Here is a 16,404-nt window from a genome sequence, read left to right as displayed (position 1 = left end):
ACTGAACAGTCACAAAGACTCATGGAAACTGCACTTAAAACACAAAGCATGCCATATCTCAAGAAGAGGAAATATAGAGATATTTAAAGAAATATAGAGAGTGTAAAGAACTGTGTTTAGTTAACTGTGTTTAGTCAAGTGACTGAGCTGTAGCATTTCTGCCTGTGGTGTGCTGAAGGGGTGTGTGTGTGTGTGTGTGTGTGTGTGTGTGTGTGTGTGTGTGTGTGTGTGTGTGTGTGTATGTGTGTGTGTGTATATGTGTGAGCACGCAGTGGCATGAGTTACACTGTGCGCGTGTACCCAAAGCTGCAACTGTATAGGTGTGTGCTTGCTGCTGACACTAGGCTTTATTTGACAGTAAAGGGGTTTTGAAGTTTTATCGAGCCCTCACTGCATCTGCCTACGAAAGCTGAGAGGGTCACAGCACAGATGATATGGATGTCTCATCTGGAATTGCTCCGGATCAGCTTCAGGCAAAAAAAAAGGAGAGAAAATAAAACCACCTCATTTTTGTTGCTCTCGTACACAGACAAGAATTGTGACAGAAATAATTCTAAATCCGACCAACTAAGACTACAAATTGTGTGGTATCGAGTAACATCTTTCATTTAAGACCAATATTCAATATTCATGTAACAAAATCCAATTGAGTGTTTCACATTGCTATTATTGTAACTGTCAGATTCACTTCTTACTTACAAAGATGAAGATACAAATGAATTGCCAGCTATCTACTCCTCCCTTCCCCTGAGGCTCCACTCCTCTCTTTCTCTCGATCTCTCTCTCACTATTCCCCTTTCTTTCTCTCTCTTGATAATTACGATGGCACAATTATACGGTTTTCTTGCTCTCATGAAAAGGCTCTGCAGACTGCCAAGAGTGCAGCACATATTCTGTCTGTTTCTCTCTCCCCCTTGACTGCTTTGAGAAAACAGTGGGCATCGGAGTATAGAGTATATCTGCATTTTTTGGTCAATGTTTTAGAATGATTGCACTGTACAACAGTACATTTATGAACGTGCGTTTCGATGCAGAAAAAGACGCATATAAAAAAATAAGGGGAGAAATAATTCTTGGTTGTTTAAAAATGACTAATAATTATCAAGAATGTCTTTGTATGCTGTAGCATTAAAATTTACCTTCACCTGAACTACATTTGTGCAAATTCAAGTCTGTAAAGACATGGTCGATAGGTTCTTCTGCATATGAACATGACTGTCTTGCACATGTGCCTTGACCTGAACCCAACTAGATGCTTTTTTAGGTAAAATGGAAGTCTGAGTGTGTGGCCAGCCTTCTTACCCTATATCAGATCCTTTCTTCAGTAATGCTTATGTGGCAGAATGGGCACACGTCCCCACAGCCATATTACAAAATCTAGTGGAAACCTATACAAATGTGTGGAGGCTTTTATCACAGAAAAGGTCGGACCAAGTCTATATTAATGCCTGTGGGCTTAGAGTGGGATGTGTGGTGTGATGGGCAGGTGGGTATATAGTGTATGCACTGTATGTATGAATTTATGTATACGTACATATGTATGTATGTATGTATGTATGTATGTATGTATGTATGTATGTATGTATGTATGTATGTATGTATGTATGTGTGTATGTATGTATGTATCAATGTATGTATATATGTACATATATACAGCTTATTTTTTTATATATAAGCTGAAGGATGTTCTCATGCTGCTATTTCTCTATGAAAATATGTAAGCTGGATAACACCACACAGATTCACTTACATTATTCCTTCTGTCAAACAAGCCTCCTTCCTCTTGTCAATTTGGCATGTTTGCCATAATAAATATGTAGTTTGCAGCAGCTATTTTTAAAATAACAGAGATTCAAATAGATTAATTTATCCCCCTCAGTGTGATTCATTTAGAATCCTCAGTGTTTGAGGCAATTTTTTTGTGCTGAAATTGTGTGTGTAAATGAACCCCAGTTAAAGGGTAGGCATTGCATTTACATAAGCCAGTTTCCACTATATGATAGATAATGAAATGAAATATTAGATATGTAAATAACTGTGGATCTATGACCCCAGAATAACTGCAAGGGCAATTTAAAGCACCTAGACACCTCCTTGTGTGAGTGTGCATGCACACATTACAATAAAGTCATGTAATGATATTCTTAGAGAGCACTTTATTAGGAACACAGATACACCAATTAATTTATGCAATTATATAATCAGTCAATCATTTGGCAGCAGCACAATGTATATAATCATGTAGATATAAATAATATTCACATCGACCTTTAACGTGGGGAAAAGTGATTTTTTTTACCATGGTATGATTGTTGGTACCACATGCTAGTTTGTGTATTTCAAGCTGACAGAAATGCTACAGTAGATCCGGGGATCACTCTGTTCAATTGTGATGAGCAGATAAGCAACTCAAAATTGACAACGCTTTAACCCTTGGGGCAGATTGGCTACAGCAGCTGAAGATCAGATCAGGTTCTGCTTTTTTCATACAAGAACAGACCCCTGAGGCTGCAGTGGACACACCAAAACTGGATAGTTGAAGACTGTAAAAATGTAGCTTGTTCTGATGAATCTGGATTTCTGCTGAGGCTAATACATTATATAATCAGAATTTGGCATAAACAGCATGAATCCATGGACCATCCTGCCTTGTGTCAACAGACAAGGCTGGTGGAGGTGGTTTAATGGTGCAACACTTTCAACTGTTAATACCAATCAATCATCTCCTGAATGCCTCAGACTATTTGAGAATTGTTGCTGATCATGTGCATCACATCATGGCAACAATTTACCATCTTCTAATGGCTAATTCCAGCATGATAAAGCACCATGTCACAAAGCAAAAGTCTCTTAAAATGGTTTCATTAACATGACAATGAGTTTGGTGTTATTTAGTCACCTTCCCATTTACCAGATCTGAATCCGGTAGATAATCTTTGAGATGTGGTAGAACAGGAGATTCACAGCATTAAAAGATCAGAAAAATCTGCAGGAACTATGTGATGCAATCCTGTCATCAAGGACGATAATCTTGGAGAATCCATGCTATGACAAATTTAGGGTGTTTTGAAAGCTTAGGAAGGCCCTACTCAGTATTAGTGTGTGTTACTTATAAAATGTTTACTGTATTTGACACGCTCTGCAGTCATACAGCCTAGAGACTTCTTGTCCAGTTAGCAAAGTTTCAAATGACAAGGAGCCACATTCAAATAACCACAATTACTGTACATACATTACATACATATGGGGTGTTCTATTACACCCTTTAAACATGTCAGGGGCAGGGTGAAACATCTGGATAAGATATGATAGAAGCAGATGTTGTGGATTGTAATAGTTTGCTCAGGTACTGTGCAAGTAATACGATTAAATATTATGGTTCTAGTAAGCACTGCTGGATTGTGGACTAAACGGTGCTTGTTTATACACCTGCTCGTTCATCCAGACAGGAATACATTACAGGATTTCAACCTAGAGGTAAAAAAAAGCATAAACTATTTTTTCTAGTATCGTAAAATGACATTATATTCCTCAACTTGGCAGTGATTCTGGATATGTCAGCTTTTGATGAGAGACTTTTTAGCCTGTAAGTAGAATATTGTGACGTGTCATAAAACAAGCAGAACTAAGATGAAGTAATATAAGCAGAGATGAAATTATCTCACAAATGAGATTCTTATGCACATGCATGTGCTACTTTGTGCTTTTCTAGAATCTTAGAGATTTGGTCATGGAAAACAAACACAAATTAATTGCTAGTTCATAATGTTGACATCTGTTCATTGGTGTCATCTTCCTTTTTTTGCTACTGTCCAAAATGATTCTTAGAATTTTTTTAATACCTTCTGGAGAGATAAGCTGAGCCTTTATATATTTGTGCAGGATTTCCATGATCCCATGCAATCTGGGACACCACCAGTTTTGTATGGTGCTATTTATTTTATAAATTTTAAAATGTCCTATTTAATAAATACATAGATGAATAGCTAGTGTATGTGTTGAATCACTTTTTCCACAAGTTCTGTTAAAGTGGAGTTAAAGGGGAAATAAATAAACCAGAAGAGTTGGAAAATTTCAATAAAACTGAGAACAACAGATGATGTGATTGTGTGGTTTATGGGGTTGCAAGGAGAACTTTCTAAAATGTATTTCATATGAAATTAGATATTTCAGACTGGATTAGGAAGATTGTTTTGTATCTCGGTGCTAAATGTCAGTACAAAATCAATCGTATGCCTTCTGTTGTGAGTGGCCCCATTATATCTCAGTGATGCCTACTGAGTCTCACAAATTATGCTCTTATTGGGTTCTTATTTGGTTATTTGGAGCTTTCTACTTATTTGGTATAATGTAAATTCGTTTTAAAGTCCCTGATCTCAGATATTTTCATTTACAATAAGCCCTTTATCTAAGGAATATTATAGTAATATTTACTAGAATCAGATTCAGATAAACGATGCATTTAATATGGACTATTTTTATGTTACACGGTATACTACATTAAAATTTCAGAGATTTTCTGTATTTTTATTCAGCTTGGGGAACAGACAGAGTCTCAGTAGAGAGAAATCTGGAATCTAAAATCTGATGCCTCTAGGCAGCTAGCAGATGGTCGATGAAGCCTGTTTCTCTGCTGCCTGGCCCAAGCCCTTGATTATCAGCTATTAACTAGGCCTGTCAAAAGACTATGAGCTATAGTACAAAAAGTGTGTAAGAATGAACGTAGTACAAGGAGGTGCAAAACAGCACCGTCTCTAGTCGGATGGATACCATTTCCCCCTAAAATATCTTGCTAAAATGTCTTGCTCTCATAAAAGCCTGTTTGCCAATAACTCATTTTGTTTTTTAAAGCACCACCTGAACATACAACATATACCTAAAATTCAGGAAATAAAAATGCAGCGGTTCTAAAAATATAATAGCTATATAATATATAGCTATATAATATAAAGCTTCAGGAGCATAAGAAAAATGGAAAAAATCAAAACAGAAAGAATCTCCTGGAAAACAGGAATTTTGTCCCATAGGGCACATTCTGAGCACAGCAATAAATGCTCTTTAGGGTCACTGGCTTGAAGGCTGCAAGGTTTCTAAACTAATTTACAAAGTTTGGAGAGATAACCTTGCATTCAATCACAAGGTCACACCAGAGTTATCTCACCACTAATGTCTGCAAAGCTAGCTTATGGTCAGTGCATTTAACCTGTGCTGAAGTCATTGCTAGTTTTCAGAGATAGCCATTTCAGTTCTCAAAATTGAAACTCAAAGTCTAGCTGGGGAGTTCAATGTTGCAGTCTCAAAGGTTGATCCAGCTTCAGGATGAAGCCAACAGGGTGTGCTGACAATTAGATAAGGCAGCACTAGGAACCAAGGTCTAGGAATCAACCACAAGGACATGTCAGTACTTTGTGGCTTGGTTAATGAATTCTTTATGATATTGGAAGAATCAGCAGGTGTGGAGGAGAGGTATTCTGTTAGGAATTCCCTGGGTTTCCAGCAAGACAAAACTTGAACCTCTTGCAACTCTTGCACTGTATGTGGCATTTGGGTTCGATGCATAGTACAATAACCCACTTATAAAAGGCCTGTAGCTCCAGACTGACCTAGGACTACCACTGCGCTGGGTTGCTATCATCAGTCCTAACATCCCCAGTAGACACTAATACTGCAAATATCTGCCACAGTTTGGGGTGTAGGGAGTATAGCATTGTCATTGACTTTTGTCAATATAGCAATTAACTGTGTGGTCTGCATTTACTATGTGACCAAGCAGCATAATATAGGTGGAGATGGTAGATATGTCCCAGATGGCCTACTCCTTGAAAGAGGACAAGATGTCCAAGTATAGCAGTATTCTGATGCCTCTGGCCATCAGAAGAGACAACACTGCTTACATACATTTTTAAACACTTGTGGTGTTTGGTAGAATCTAAAGTGTGGGATTTTAAAATGGAATAGCAAAAAACATAAACTAATCCTGCGGCTGTATGACTTGAACTGTCTGACTGTCTGGTTGAACCATTTGTTATGCTTGTAACGAATAAAAGGGAAGTGTCTTTGGAAACAAGTTAACAATAATCAACAATAATAAACAACTGAGAAAATCTACCACAATACTTTTTGAAAGTTTTTAAGTTCATATTTCTAAGTCTGGAGCCTACCTATGTTTTTACCACCTTTGTGCAAGAGGGAACAAATTTCTTGGGATAAAATACCAATTTTTTGGGGTCTGATGTTGATGAGACCTCAAATCATAAAAAGGCAGGGACTGTGGCAGAAATGCAGTTTTTCTCCTTGCAATATTGTCAGAATTGCTGTCTAGGGCCACCTCAGCGAATCATTGATTTCAGCCATGCCTGCTGCCAAGTCATAATTTATCTAGAAAGTTCACTGGACGTGGGCGAGTTTGACTAGGAAGCTGCAGGGTTTTAAACCGGTTCTCAGAGTCAAACATGGCATCTTTAATGGTTAACACTTAGACAGTGAGCATAAAGCAAGTGCCCATCTTTCACTACTCTTAGAAGTTCAATCACCGATTTCATAAGCATAACTTTTACTGCAAGCCTTAAGTCATTTGTGGCTAACCATTTGACATCCGAACAAAGGGAAAATGATAAAAATGTCTAGATCTAATAGCGTCCCAACTCTCAAGCTTTGGAATTCAGCTAATCTCACAGGCTCAGCCATGAACAGCACATGGTATGTTGAAGGAAAGCTCACCCAAGGTAGCTGTGGGTTAGCCACAAGGCCTGCTATTTGGCTAAATAGCAGAGAATGTGGAATATCTGTTTTCGAGAATTTCACACCGGGTTTAAGATGCCAGATTCACTTCTGGGAATCTCCTTGAGATCTGAACTTGCCAAGGCTATATTGAGCAAGTAGCACACACAGAAACCTAGTGTAAATGTTGTTCCTACTTCTACTTTGCACCTCATAATTGACACACACACTGGATATCGATTACACAGTTCTTCTTTGTAAATCTCCCTCAACTTCCCCAATAACTGCACAAGCAATTTGTCAGATTGTACATGCCAGTTGGTCATATGAGCAAAAATATAAGTCATTTTTACAGTAGTTTAAGAGTTTATGATAGTGTCAAGTCTTTTGCTGCATAATGATTTGTAGAGTGGTTGGGGAACAGATAAACAATACTATGTACAGAAACACTTACAGTATGTGTAGAATTATAGAGTAAAATACCAAAGGAGATCTATCTAAATCTGTGGACTAAAAAAAGACATTTATATGTATGGGAATGGGAATGTGGTAGCATAGTGGTTAAGTGTTGGACTACCAATTGGAAGGTTGTGGGTTTAAATACCATGTCCACCAGGCTTCCACTGCTGGGTCCCTGAGCAAGGCCCTTAACCCATAATTGCTTAGTTGTATAAAAAATGAGATAAAAATCTAAGTCACTCTAGATAAGTGCATCAGAAAAATGCTGGGAAAAAATGGAAATGTACAGATTTACTTTTGAGAATGGTTGTAATGACTCTAGTGATTATCACCTTATATAATGAAATTCAGGTTGACTGCTGCAAGTACATTTTGTGATTTGTGGATTAGTGCTGCTTTCTGTATGGTGAGTCTTGTTTCTACATCTTCTGTGTAACTTGTTGTGAACTCATTTACTTTTCGCCAAATTTCTAAAGAATGCTATTCTGGTATTTATGTTGATAAGCCTGTTTAAACAGTCTGACATTAACAGTCCATGGTTTGCAGTAATCCCATCCATCTCTAGAGTTTATACAGAATGGTGTCGAAACACAAAAAGCAAATTGAAGTTCTGTGTTTTGAAATGGCTTGTTGATAAGAGGTTAGAGGAAACTCAATTATATAATCACTCTTTAGAACTGTGATGAGCATAAAATGATCTATGCATGCACAAACCGTCAAATGTTGAGGTGGATGAGCTACAACAGCAAAAGACCACATCAGGTTCCACTGTCAGCCTAGAACAAAATGCTATCATAGGCACAGTCTTACTGGACAAGATTAGAAAAAAAAAAAAGTCTGGTCTTTTTCCAGTGTTCAACTGTCCAGTTCCAGTGAGTCTGTGCCCATGATAGCATCAGATTGACTGTTTCCAGGCTACTTGTGTTCTTGAAAGAGTGGAAACCATGTTCAGAGTTTTTCTTATGGTAAAAATCAGCCCCCCATTGCTTACTTTAACATTTCTCATGTTATAAATGATATTCATGTCTTGTGATATTCCTACTGCTATCCAATACTTATTTAATGCCTGTATTTTGAGAAACAACTTTACTGTATGTTTGTGGTCTCCTGACTCCAGATGACATAACAGAAAATATCTGTGTTGCTTTAGGGTTTGCATGCAATGCATATTGCTGAACAAAAATAACTAGATAAATCACTTGATACATGGTGTAGGCCTGTTCTATGTTTAACAAATAGGAAGAGAAAGAATGTTGAAAGTAGTAGTTGAAGTACCTGCAAGTAGTTTCACACAATAAATGATCGATTTATTATTGGTACCTGAATAAAGCTGAATGAAATAATCTAAAAAAAGAAAACAGTCAGGGTGACTTTCGGGAAAATAAAACCTTCTGTCTACCTAATGATAGCTTAGTGCTCAAAAATATGGTTGTTGTAAAAACTCAAGTAATTTAGGGCTAATACCATTGAGAGCTTAGCCCAACTAATAAATATCTTGTTATTTACTTCACCGGGCATCTTTATGACCCTGTCAAGTGGCTTTACACTGTTTTTGTCTCTCATCTTTTTGCATTCCCTGGATGCTGGTTGTCTAATTCTCTCTATTGTTCACCATGCCACAGTTGTTTTCATGCATAGAAAGACCTCTCCCTTGGTCCATGCAAATAACAAAAACAAAGCACTAATTAGCGCACCTGCTAACCCTTGTGTGGAAAGGGTTCTCCACAATACTGTCAGTGCTGTTTGCATTGCATATGTGCAAGATCAGTTTACTGAAGGCTGCCAGTGGACGTCTGTATTGACTGTCAAATTCTGAGAACACACTAGAATATAGATGAAACGTTTCAGGTTTTAGAAATTTACTGAATATTTAAGATTAGCAATCCTGCCGGTCTCTGAATAAATATAAGCACATTTTTGATATTGAACATGTTAAGCGCTTTGTCATATTTCAAATTTTCATGTAATAATATCAGATGTGATATTTTCATATTTCATATTTTTCTTATGTCCATATTTTCTCTTTTATTGAAGCACACGTTCAGATGACACTCTTATGGATTTGATGTGAAGTGGATCGTAACTTTTTACACAAAGTCCATGTCAGCTCAAGTGCACACTGTCATTAAAGCAAAATGGGGACAAACTAAATAACACTCAACAGATTTATCAAAAGGATATTCCAGGATATTATTATTATGTATTGCATTAGCTATCTGGATACTAGTTAGAGACTGTAAACTTTGAGCTATAATAATAAGTTTGTAAGGTTGGGATTCATGGAATTTTTGGTATTTTCCACACTATTCAGAATCAAGTTTGTCTTGGTGTTAGAGTCAACAGAGACGAAAGTGCAATGTAATTTAGAAACACAATATACAATAATTTACATGACAAACAATTATTTCCGATAAACAAAAATAATCTATAGTGAATATCAGCATGCATTACCTATAAATATGCTTCATTAGGCTACTAAATACAAGTTCAACTTAACAGTGCAATTAAATATTAGACAGATTACAGAAGTGGGATGTGGGAAGGTTCTTAGTTAAATAACACAAGCACTTAGAGAAAGATAACGTGTCATTCATATCCGAGCAATGTCATTGGAATGAATACACTATTAAGAGACAGTTATGTCATGCTCCATATCTAATCAAATCTCCTCTTATTCTCTTAGACTGAGTGTTGACAATTTACATCTTTCCTTAATTATTATATACAATAAATCAGTGTGTAGGATTTTATTTGGTTTTATTTGTTATTTTTTACTATTTTTTAAACAAAACCTGGCAGAAATATATTTTAAAGTATCCATTTAACCCTTCGTGTAAAATCATGTATATGCACTTGCTATCACCTAATCGAGAACAGAAAAAAAAAAAGGACGAACCTCATAAGCAATACGTTGGCATTGTATCACTTACACTTGCAAGTTACACTTACATTTGTATGGTAAGTTGTATTTGTAAGTACGGCCCAGCTACTGCTCTCTGAACACAAATTAAATGCAAATTATATGTAAATTTGCTTTAATTTGTGCTTTTGCCTTTAAGGGAAATTTAGACAGATTTTTGTTGGGACACTTGTGCGATTGTGAGCAGATGTGAGAATGAAGCAATCTGTATAGAAGTATTCTAAGCTGTAGGCAGTATAACTATCTATGTGTGTGCGTGTGTGTGTGTGTGTGTGTGTGTGTGTGTGTGTGTGTGTGTGTGTGTGTGTGTGTGTGTGTGTGTGTGTGTGTGTATAAAAATAATAACTTTTCATTGCTCTAGGCAGCAGATAGTGTAAACGTATAGAATGGTGATTCTATGTATCTTTAAGCTTCTTATTCTTATGCTTGTCCTCTATGGGGTGCTATAGTCAGCCCATCTGTATAAGGAATTAAGAGTGTGTGCATGTACGTTTTTTATCTTATAATGTTCTTACCTGTTTTTCAGGGGGTGCTCTAGGCAGCAGACGGCGTCTCCATGAGGAGCAGTAGAAGATGCCGGAACTGCCAGCAGTGCTGCTGTCGATTCACGTCCACTTCCTGCTAGTTACTGTGCTTAACATGCCACCTTGTTCTCTAAGCCAGACCCCTGTCCTATCATCTGTGCGAATTGGTGAGTTGCACCAGCTACATGCCCACAGTGAATTCAATCCTTTGATCCTTTAAATCAGTCTAGCAGATTATATTATGAGTGAGGATTAAATTGGGATTCAAAAGGTGCTGATGCTGATGTCTTTTATGGGTGGCAGCTATGTGAGACTGTAATAAAGATTAATTGTAATCTCATTTAAAGAATACAATTTGACAACAGCTCTTTTTCAGAGCTTTCAGAAATGTGTATGTTACTTAGGTACTCATGTAAACCGTTGCAGGAAATTGATGCTGCAGCTGAAAATTTAAGTTTGTATTACAACTGGACAGACGACACTGTTGTCCTTCACTTCATCTGAATCACCAGGCAGGGGTCTTTTAAATAGCCACTTTGTTCGGCCAAATCCACACTTTGCCTTTGGCCTTTGCTTGGCCGCTCTTACTGCCACCACATTAAGCACAGGATTTTCTGCCATGACCTTTTAGAGTTGGCCCTTGAGAGGCAAAGTCACTGGCACACAGTAAATTGTGCCTCTCTCTCTCTCTCTCTCTCTCTCTCTCTCTCTCTCTCTCTCTCTCTCTCTCTCTCTCTCTCTCTCTCTCTCTCTCTCTCTCTCTGTTTTGATTTTTTGACTTTCACTGCTTAGCGGCAATTTTGGATGATCGCTCTGCCTGTGGCCGTGGAGAGCGGTTGGCTTTAGCTTTAGCGCGGGAGAACATCAACAGTATGCTGGAGGGACCAGCTCGTGCTCGTGTGGATGTAGAAGTCTTTGAGCTCCAGAAAGACTCTCAGTATGAGACCACAGACACTAGTAAGCCCTATCCACACACAAATACACTGAGAAAAAAGGGGGTTAATAGCGAAAGATATGGCTGTACTGTTAGTGTTTTGGGCAGCTCTGTCTCTCAGTTTGAATTGGCCATATTGAAAAGGAGGAGTGAACTGACTGGGGAAAAAGACCTGAGGAAAGAGAGACCTACAGACTTTGTTTCATTTTAGTGTGCCAGATTCTGCCTAAGGGTGTGGTTGCTGTGATTGGCCCCGCCTCCAGTCCTGCCTCGGGTTCGACTGTCAGTCACATCTGTGGGGAGAAGGAGGTGAGCCAGTGCATATTTTTGTTGTTTGATTTTTAATGCTTGCAGTACAGGATGTACAGTAATTATAGTGTGATGTACAGTGGTAAAGTTCAGCATTCGCACTGATACTGAACAAAATTTCTCACACCTACACTCTCCTCTCTTTTCTGTCCCTGTCTCTTTTTCTTTTCCGTAGATCCCTCATGTGAAGATTGGTCCTGAGGAGACTCCAAGGCTGCCTTACCTGCGCTTCGCGTCCGTCACATTGTATCCTAGCAACGAGGATCTGAGCTTGGCTGTGGGCGCCATCCTACGCTCTTTCAGCTACCCATCAGTCAGTCTGGTCTGTGCCAAGGCTGAGTGTGAGTCTTTGATCTTTGCTCTCTCCACCAGTTTGTATGACCTGCCTAGGAGCGCCACACATGTCAAAGTTCCTTTCCAAATGAGTCACAGTAGGGACTGTATGGCCACTCAGCTTTTTGAAAGCAACTACAAACTCTGGTTAAGGATTCTGGTTTGAATAATGAATGTTTTAATCATAATGAAATGTGTTAATCATTTTGAATGTACAGCCTCTGTGAGGTGAGATGTCCCCTCCTCTCTTTATCCATCCCTCCACCACATATGTTTTCAGGTCAGTCACAGCAGAGGAACTTCCCTGCACAGCAGTATATCGTGTCCTGCATTATGTACCAGCCTGAAAATCTGTACATTAATGCATTGTATATACAGTTAAGCAAGTGTGAGCTTTTGTAAGATCGTCAATTCACACGGCTTGGCTCTGACCTAGTTGGCTGCTCTGTGGTTGCCATGGCAGCAGAGTAGGTGCAACTTGCCACTCATCAAGCTCATCATTTAAAATGGTGGCAGGAGATGTAGAGGCAGGCCACGCACTCCCTTTGTGTGTGTATATGTTGGTTTTGTGTGTGTAAGAGATGCACAGTCTTTAATTAATGAGAATATGCTCATTTATTGCTCATTACAACCCAGTGATTATTCTGCCCTCTGATTGGACACACTGGCGATCACCTCTGATTCTGCACACTCTATTTGATCTCTGTGTCTGTCTGCATGTGTTAGTGCAAATGGGCAGATGAGAGGGGAGCCATTATACATCTGATTTAACAGCATCGAGTCTGACCACAAGATGGCCTCCTCTCGGACACGTACACCTGTTACACTGTGGTGGTTATTCAGTGAAAACTGCAGAGAGGCTTGTTCAGGACTTCAGAGAGGGTGAAGAAGGTTTAACGTTCTGGTGAATGTTTCTAACAAAATTAGAGATTTCTGGCTTTTCTGAGAACAATAAGTGACATAAGAGGATAAAGCAAGAGAACGCATCAAGTGATCCAGAAAAAAAAAATCAGGTTCTTTGCTGGATTTGATGTAACACTTGACAAACACATAATTCATACTTCAAGGACATTCCTGTTTTCTTTTATTATTTATTATGTGCAGTTTGAAAGTCGTCCTCTTCTTAGACTTATCTGTAGCATATCTTTGGTTCAGTTTAAAGCATATTATTCTGTAACTGTGGTACATAATGCAGCAAAAGGTATGAGGAAGAGAAAGAAATGATGATCCTGACCAAATAGTGGGGTTTGATCTCAGAGCGTATGCCTGTTGACTGTTAGCAGTTTCTTTCTGCTGTTCATCACCTTCAGTTTTCATTGTAAGGTGAGTGGAAAGTGAGAGAGAGAGGAAAAGAGAGAAGATGGCATGAATAGTACTAATATGTGAAAAACAGAGTCAGTGAAATCCACTGAGAATATATCTGGGAAGGGTTGCTACAGGAATCAGTGAGTGGGTGAGTGAGAGAGAGAGAGCTACAGGAACAGGGGGGTGGAGAAGTGCTGGGGGAGTTAGAAAGAGAGAGAGAGAGAGAGAGAGAGAGAGAGAGAGAGAGAGAGAGAGAGAGAGAGAGAGAGAGAGAGAATGAAAGCATGTACATGAGTGCATTGATTTCTCTCCTCCCTCAAACTAATTAAAGTTTGGCACCGGGTTCACTGGCTCTCTCCCCATACACACACTCCCATGAGAAGACAGTGGCTTATTTACATTTAATGCACACACACACACACACAAACACACACACACACGCACACACACTCATGTAATATTTTTAACCCCACCTGCTGCACAGGTCTGCTGAGATTGGAGGAACTGGTGCGACGTTTTCTCATCTCTAGGGAAACTCTGTCTGTCAGAATGCTGGATGATGACCTCGATCCCACATCCTTACTCAAAGAGATTCGTGATGATAAAATAGCTACGATCATCATCGATGCAAATGCTTCTGTGTCATACCTGATACTAAAAAAGGTACACATAAACAAACACACACACACACACACACACACACACACACACACACACACACACACACACACACACACACACACACACACACACACACACACACACACACACACACAGTATCTTTGTCTCACTATCTTTATGAGGACATCATAATTAATGTTGTGCATGAATGCTATATCATCACATAAGCCTTTAATCTTAACCATAAACCAGTTAACAAAAAAAGGAAACCAACATTTATTTCATTACATGTAAGCTGAAGTTATTGTACAAAGTCTATTTTTTTTTTTTCAATAGATTTAATTGCAAGCTGGTCCAAAGCAGCTGGTTTGATGTCATTTGATTTTGATTTTCCTCTCCTATTCGGTGTTAATTTTTTAGTGTATACATAAATAATATTAAATGATCTAATAAAAGATCATTTAAAATGATCTAAGAAATGATCAAAATTAATTAATAAATAATCAAACTGGTTTTAATAAAATACTGTTGTGTGAACCTACAGTATATTTGAGACGTACAGTATACAGTCATACTGTACAACATATATATTGTACAACATATATATTGTCATAAAGCCCACCCTAATGAACACACACACACACACACACACACACACACACACACACACACACACACACACACACACACACACACACACACACACACACACACACACACACACACACATTTAACCTACTTGACAAAATAATATAGGTTTGAGTTGCACCGCATGCACACGGTTCTCCCCTGGTGGCTATAGTAGTGAAAACTAATGCATTTAAATGGAGCTTGGTGACAGCTTCCTTTTCTTCCTATCATTCATTTGCTCGCTCTCTCCTGCTGTTTCCCTCTCACTCGTTCTCTCCTGCTTGATTTACTGCTACTGTAATTCAGCTCTGTTTACTTTAAATGTATTTGTATTGTGGAAGATTTTAAGTACACTGAATATGTACTGTACAACCTGCTGATGAAACGATTCTCTCGCTTTTCACTTAACTTTTTCTGTGTGTATATAATTCTACACCCTAATCTCTTTCTCTCTTTTCTTTTTTAGGCGTCTGAGTTGGGAATGACATCAGCATTTTACAAATACATTCTCACCACCATGGTAAGAAAGATTTATTTTTTTTTGCCTGCACTTTATCAACCTAATTTTTCTCTGCAATGGGGTTGGTATCCAAACCTCTTGACTATTTTATTTATTTATTTGATTAGGTTATTTACTTCTATGCTATGTTACAGAAATATTAGAAGACATATAAAAGAAAAAGAAACAGAAATTCAAAGATTGTTATGTAGACTATTTCTTCATAAATTAAAATGGTCTAGGTCAGATTAAGGCATGTTGACAATCTATTATGTTATGGCAATGTGTGTGTGTGTGTGTGTGTTTGTGTGTTTGTGTGTGTGTATGTAGGACTTTCCTTTGCTGTGGTTGGATGATGTGGTTGATGAGCACTCTAATATCGTTGGCTTCTCTATGTTCAACACCACTCATCCATTTTACCTGGAGTTTATCCGGAGCCTCAACCTGTCCTGGAGAGAAGGCTGTGACCTTAACCCATATCCAGGACCAGCAGTGAGACACACACACTAATCAAACCTATGGTTATACCTAATTTAAAAAAAATAAAAAACTTTAACTTTAGTTAGTGAAAGGAAAGCTTTCGCATGTTTAAGATTTTTAATTATAAATCTAATATCAAATATGAAAAACTTAAGATATTCCTATCCTCATAGGGACATTTGGTTGCCCCAAGATATACAGTACAAACATGCAAACATGATTCACTGCTCTTTATGTGCTTTGTCTAGCTGTCTTCAGCTTTACTGTTTGATGCCGTCCACGTGGTGGCGAGTGCCGTGCAGGAGCTGAACAGAAGTCAAGAAATTGGAGTAAAACCCTTAAGTTGCTCCTCCCCACAGATCTGGCAACATGGAACCAGCCTCATGAACTACCTGCGAATGGTCAGTGTGTGTGCAGATTTCCATTAGGCATCGTTCCACTACATGACAATTTAAGGAACTGAAAAATTTTCCACTAGAAAAATTCTGCAGCACAAACTAAGCTTTTCTCAAAAAAAGTTTAGTTTGTGCTGCAGATTAGTTCATTTCAAACCTAAATAAATTGCGAGTGTGTATTTTGTACAAAAAGCACTGTTATATTTGGTGGCTTGTAGGTACAAAATACATGAACAAACAATAAATAAGAAAGTTTAACAGCAGATTCAGAAATA

General features: G+C 38.2%; 1 protein-coding gene across 1 annotated transcript in view; it reads left to right on the top strand.

Annotated features, from left to right (window-relative positions):
• grik5 (glutamate receptor, ionotropic, kainate 5) overlaps window positions 1-16,404 on the top strand; it is a 71,693-nt gene that overhangs the window by 42,879 nt on the left and 12,410 nt on the right. Inside the window, exons 3-10 of the mRNA XM_027148123.2 lie at window positions 10,626-10,790; window positions 11,416-11,580; window positions 11,769-11,866; window positions 12,042-12,207; window positions 13,989-14,167; window positions 15,222-15,275; window positions 15,585-15,746; window positions 15,983-16,135. Of these exons, the coding sequence (XP_027003924.1) occupies window positions 10,673-10,790; window positions 11,416-11,580; window positions 11,769-11,866; window positions 12,042-12,207; window positions 13,989-14,167; window positions 15,222-15,275; window positions 15,585-15,746; window positions 15,983-16,135 (1,095 nt within the window). The 5' untranslated portion in view covers window positions 10,626-10,672. The remainder of the gene's footprint in view (window positions 1-10,625; window positions 10,791-11,415; window positions 11,581-11,768; window positions 11,867-12,041; window positions 12,208-13,988; window positions 14,168-15,221; window positions 15,276-15,584; window positions 15,747-15,982; window positions 16,136-16,404) is intronic.

This window comes from Tachysurus fulvidraco, chromosome 3 (genome assembly GCF_022655615.1).
Source record: "Tachysurus fulvidraco isolate hzauxx_2018 chromosome 3, HZAU_PFXX_2.0, whole genome shotgun sequence".
NCBI classification, from domain to species: domain Eukaryota; kingdom Metazoa; phylum Chordata; class Actinopteri; order Siluriformes; family Bagridae; genus Tachysurus; species Tachysurus fulvidraco.
This window is presented reverse-complemented; position numbering and strand designations above follow the sequence as displayed.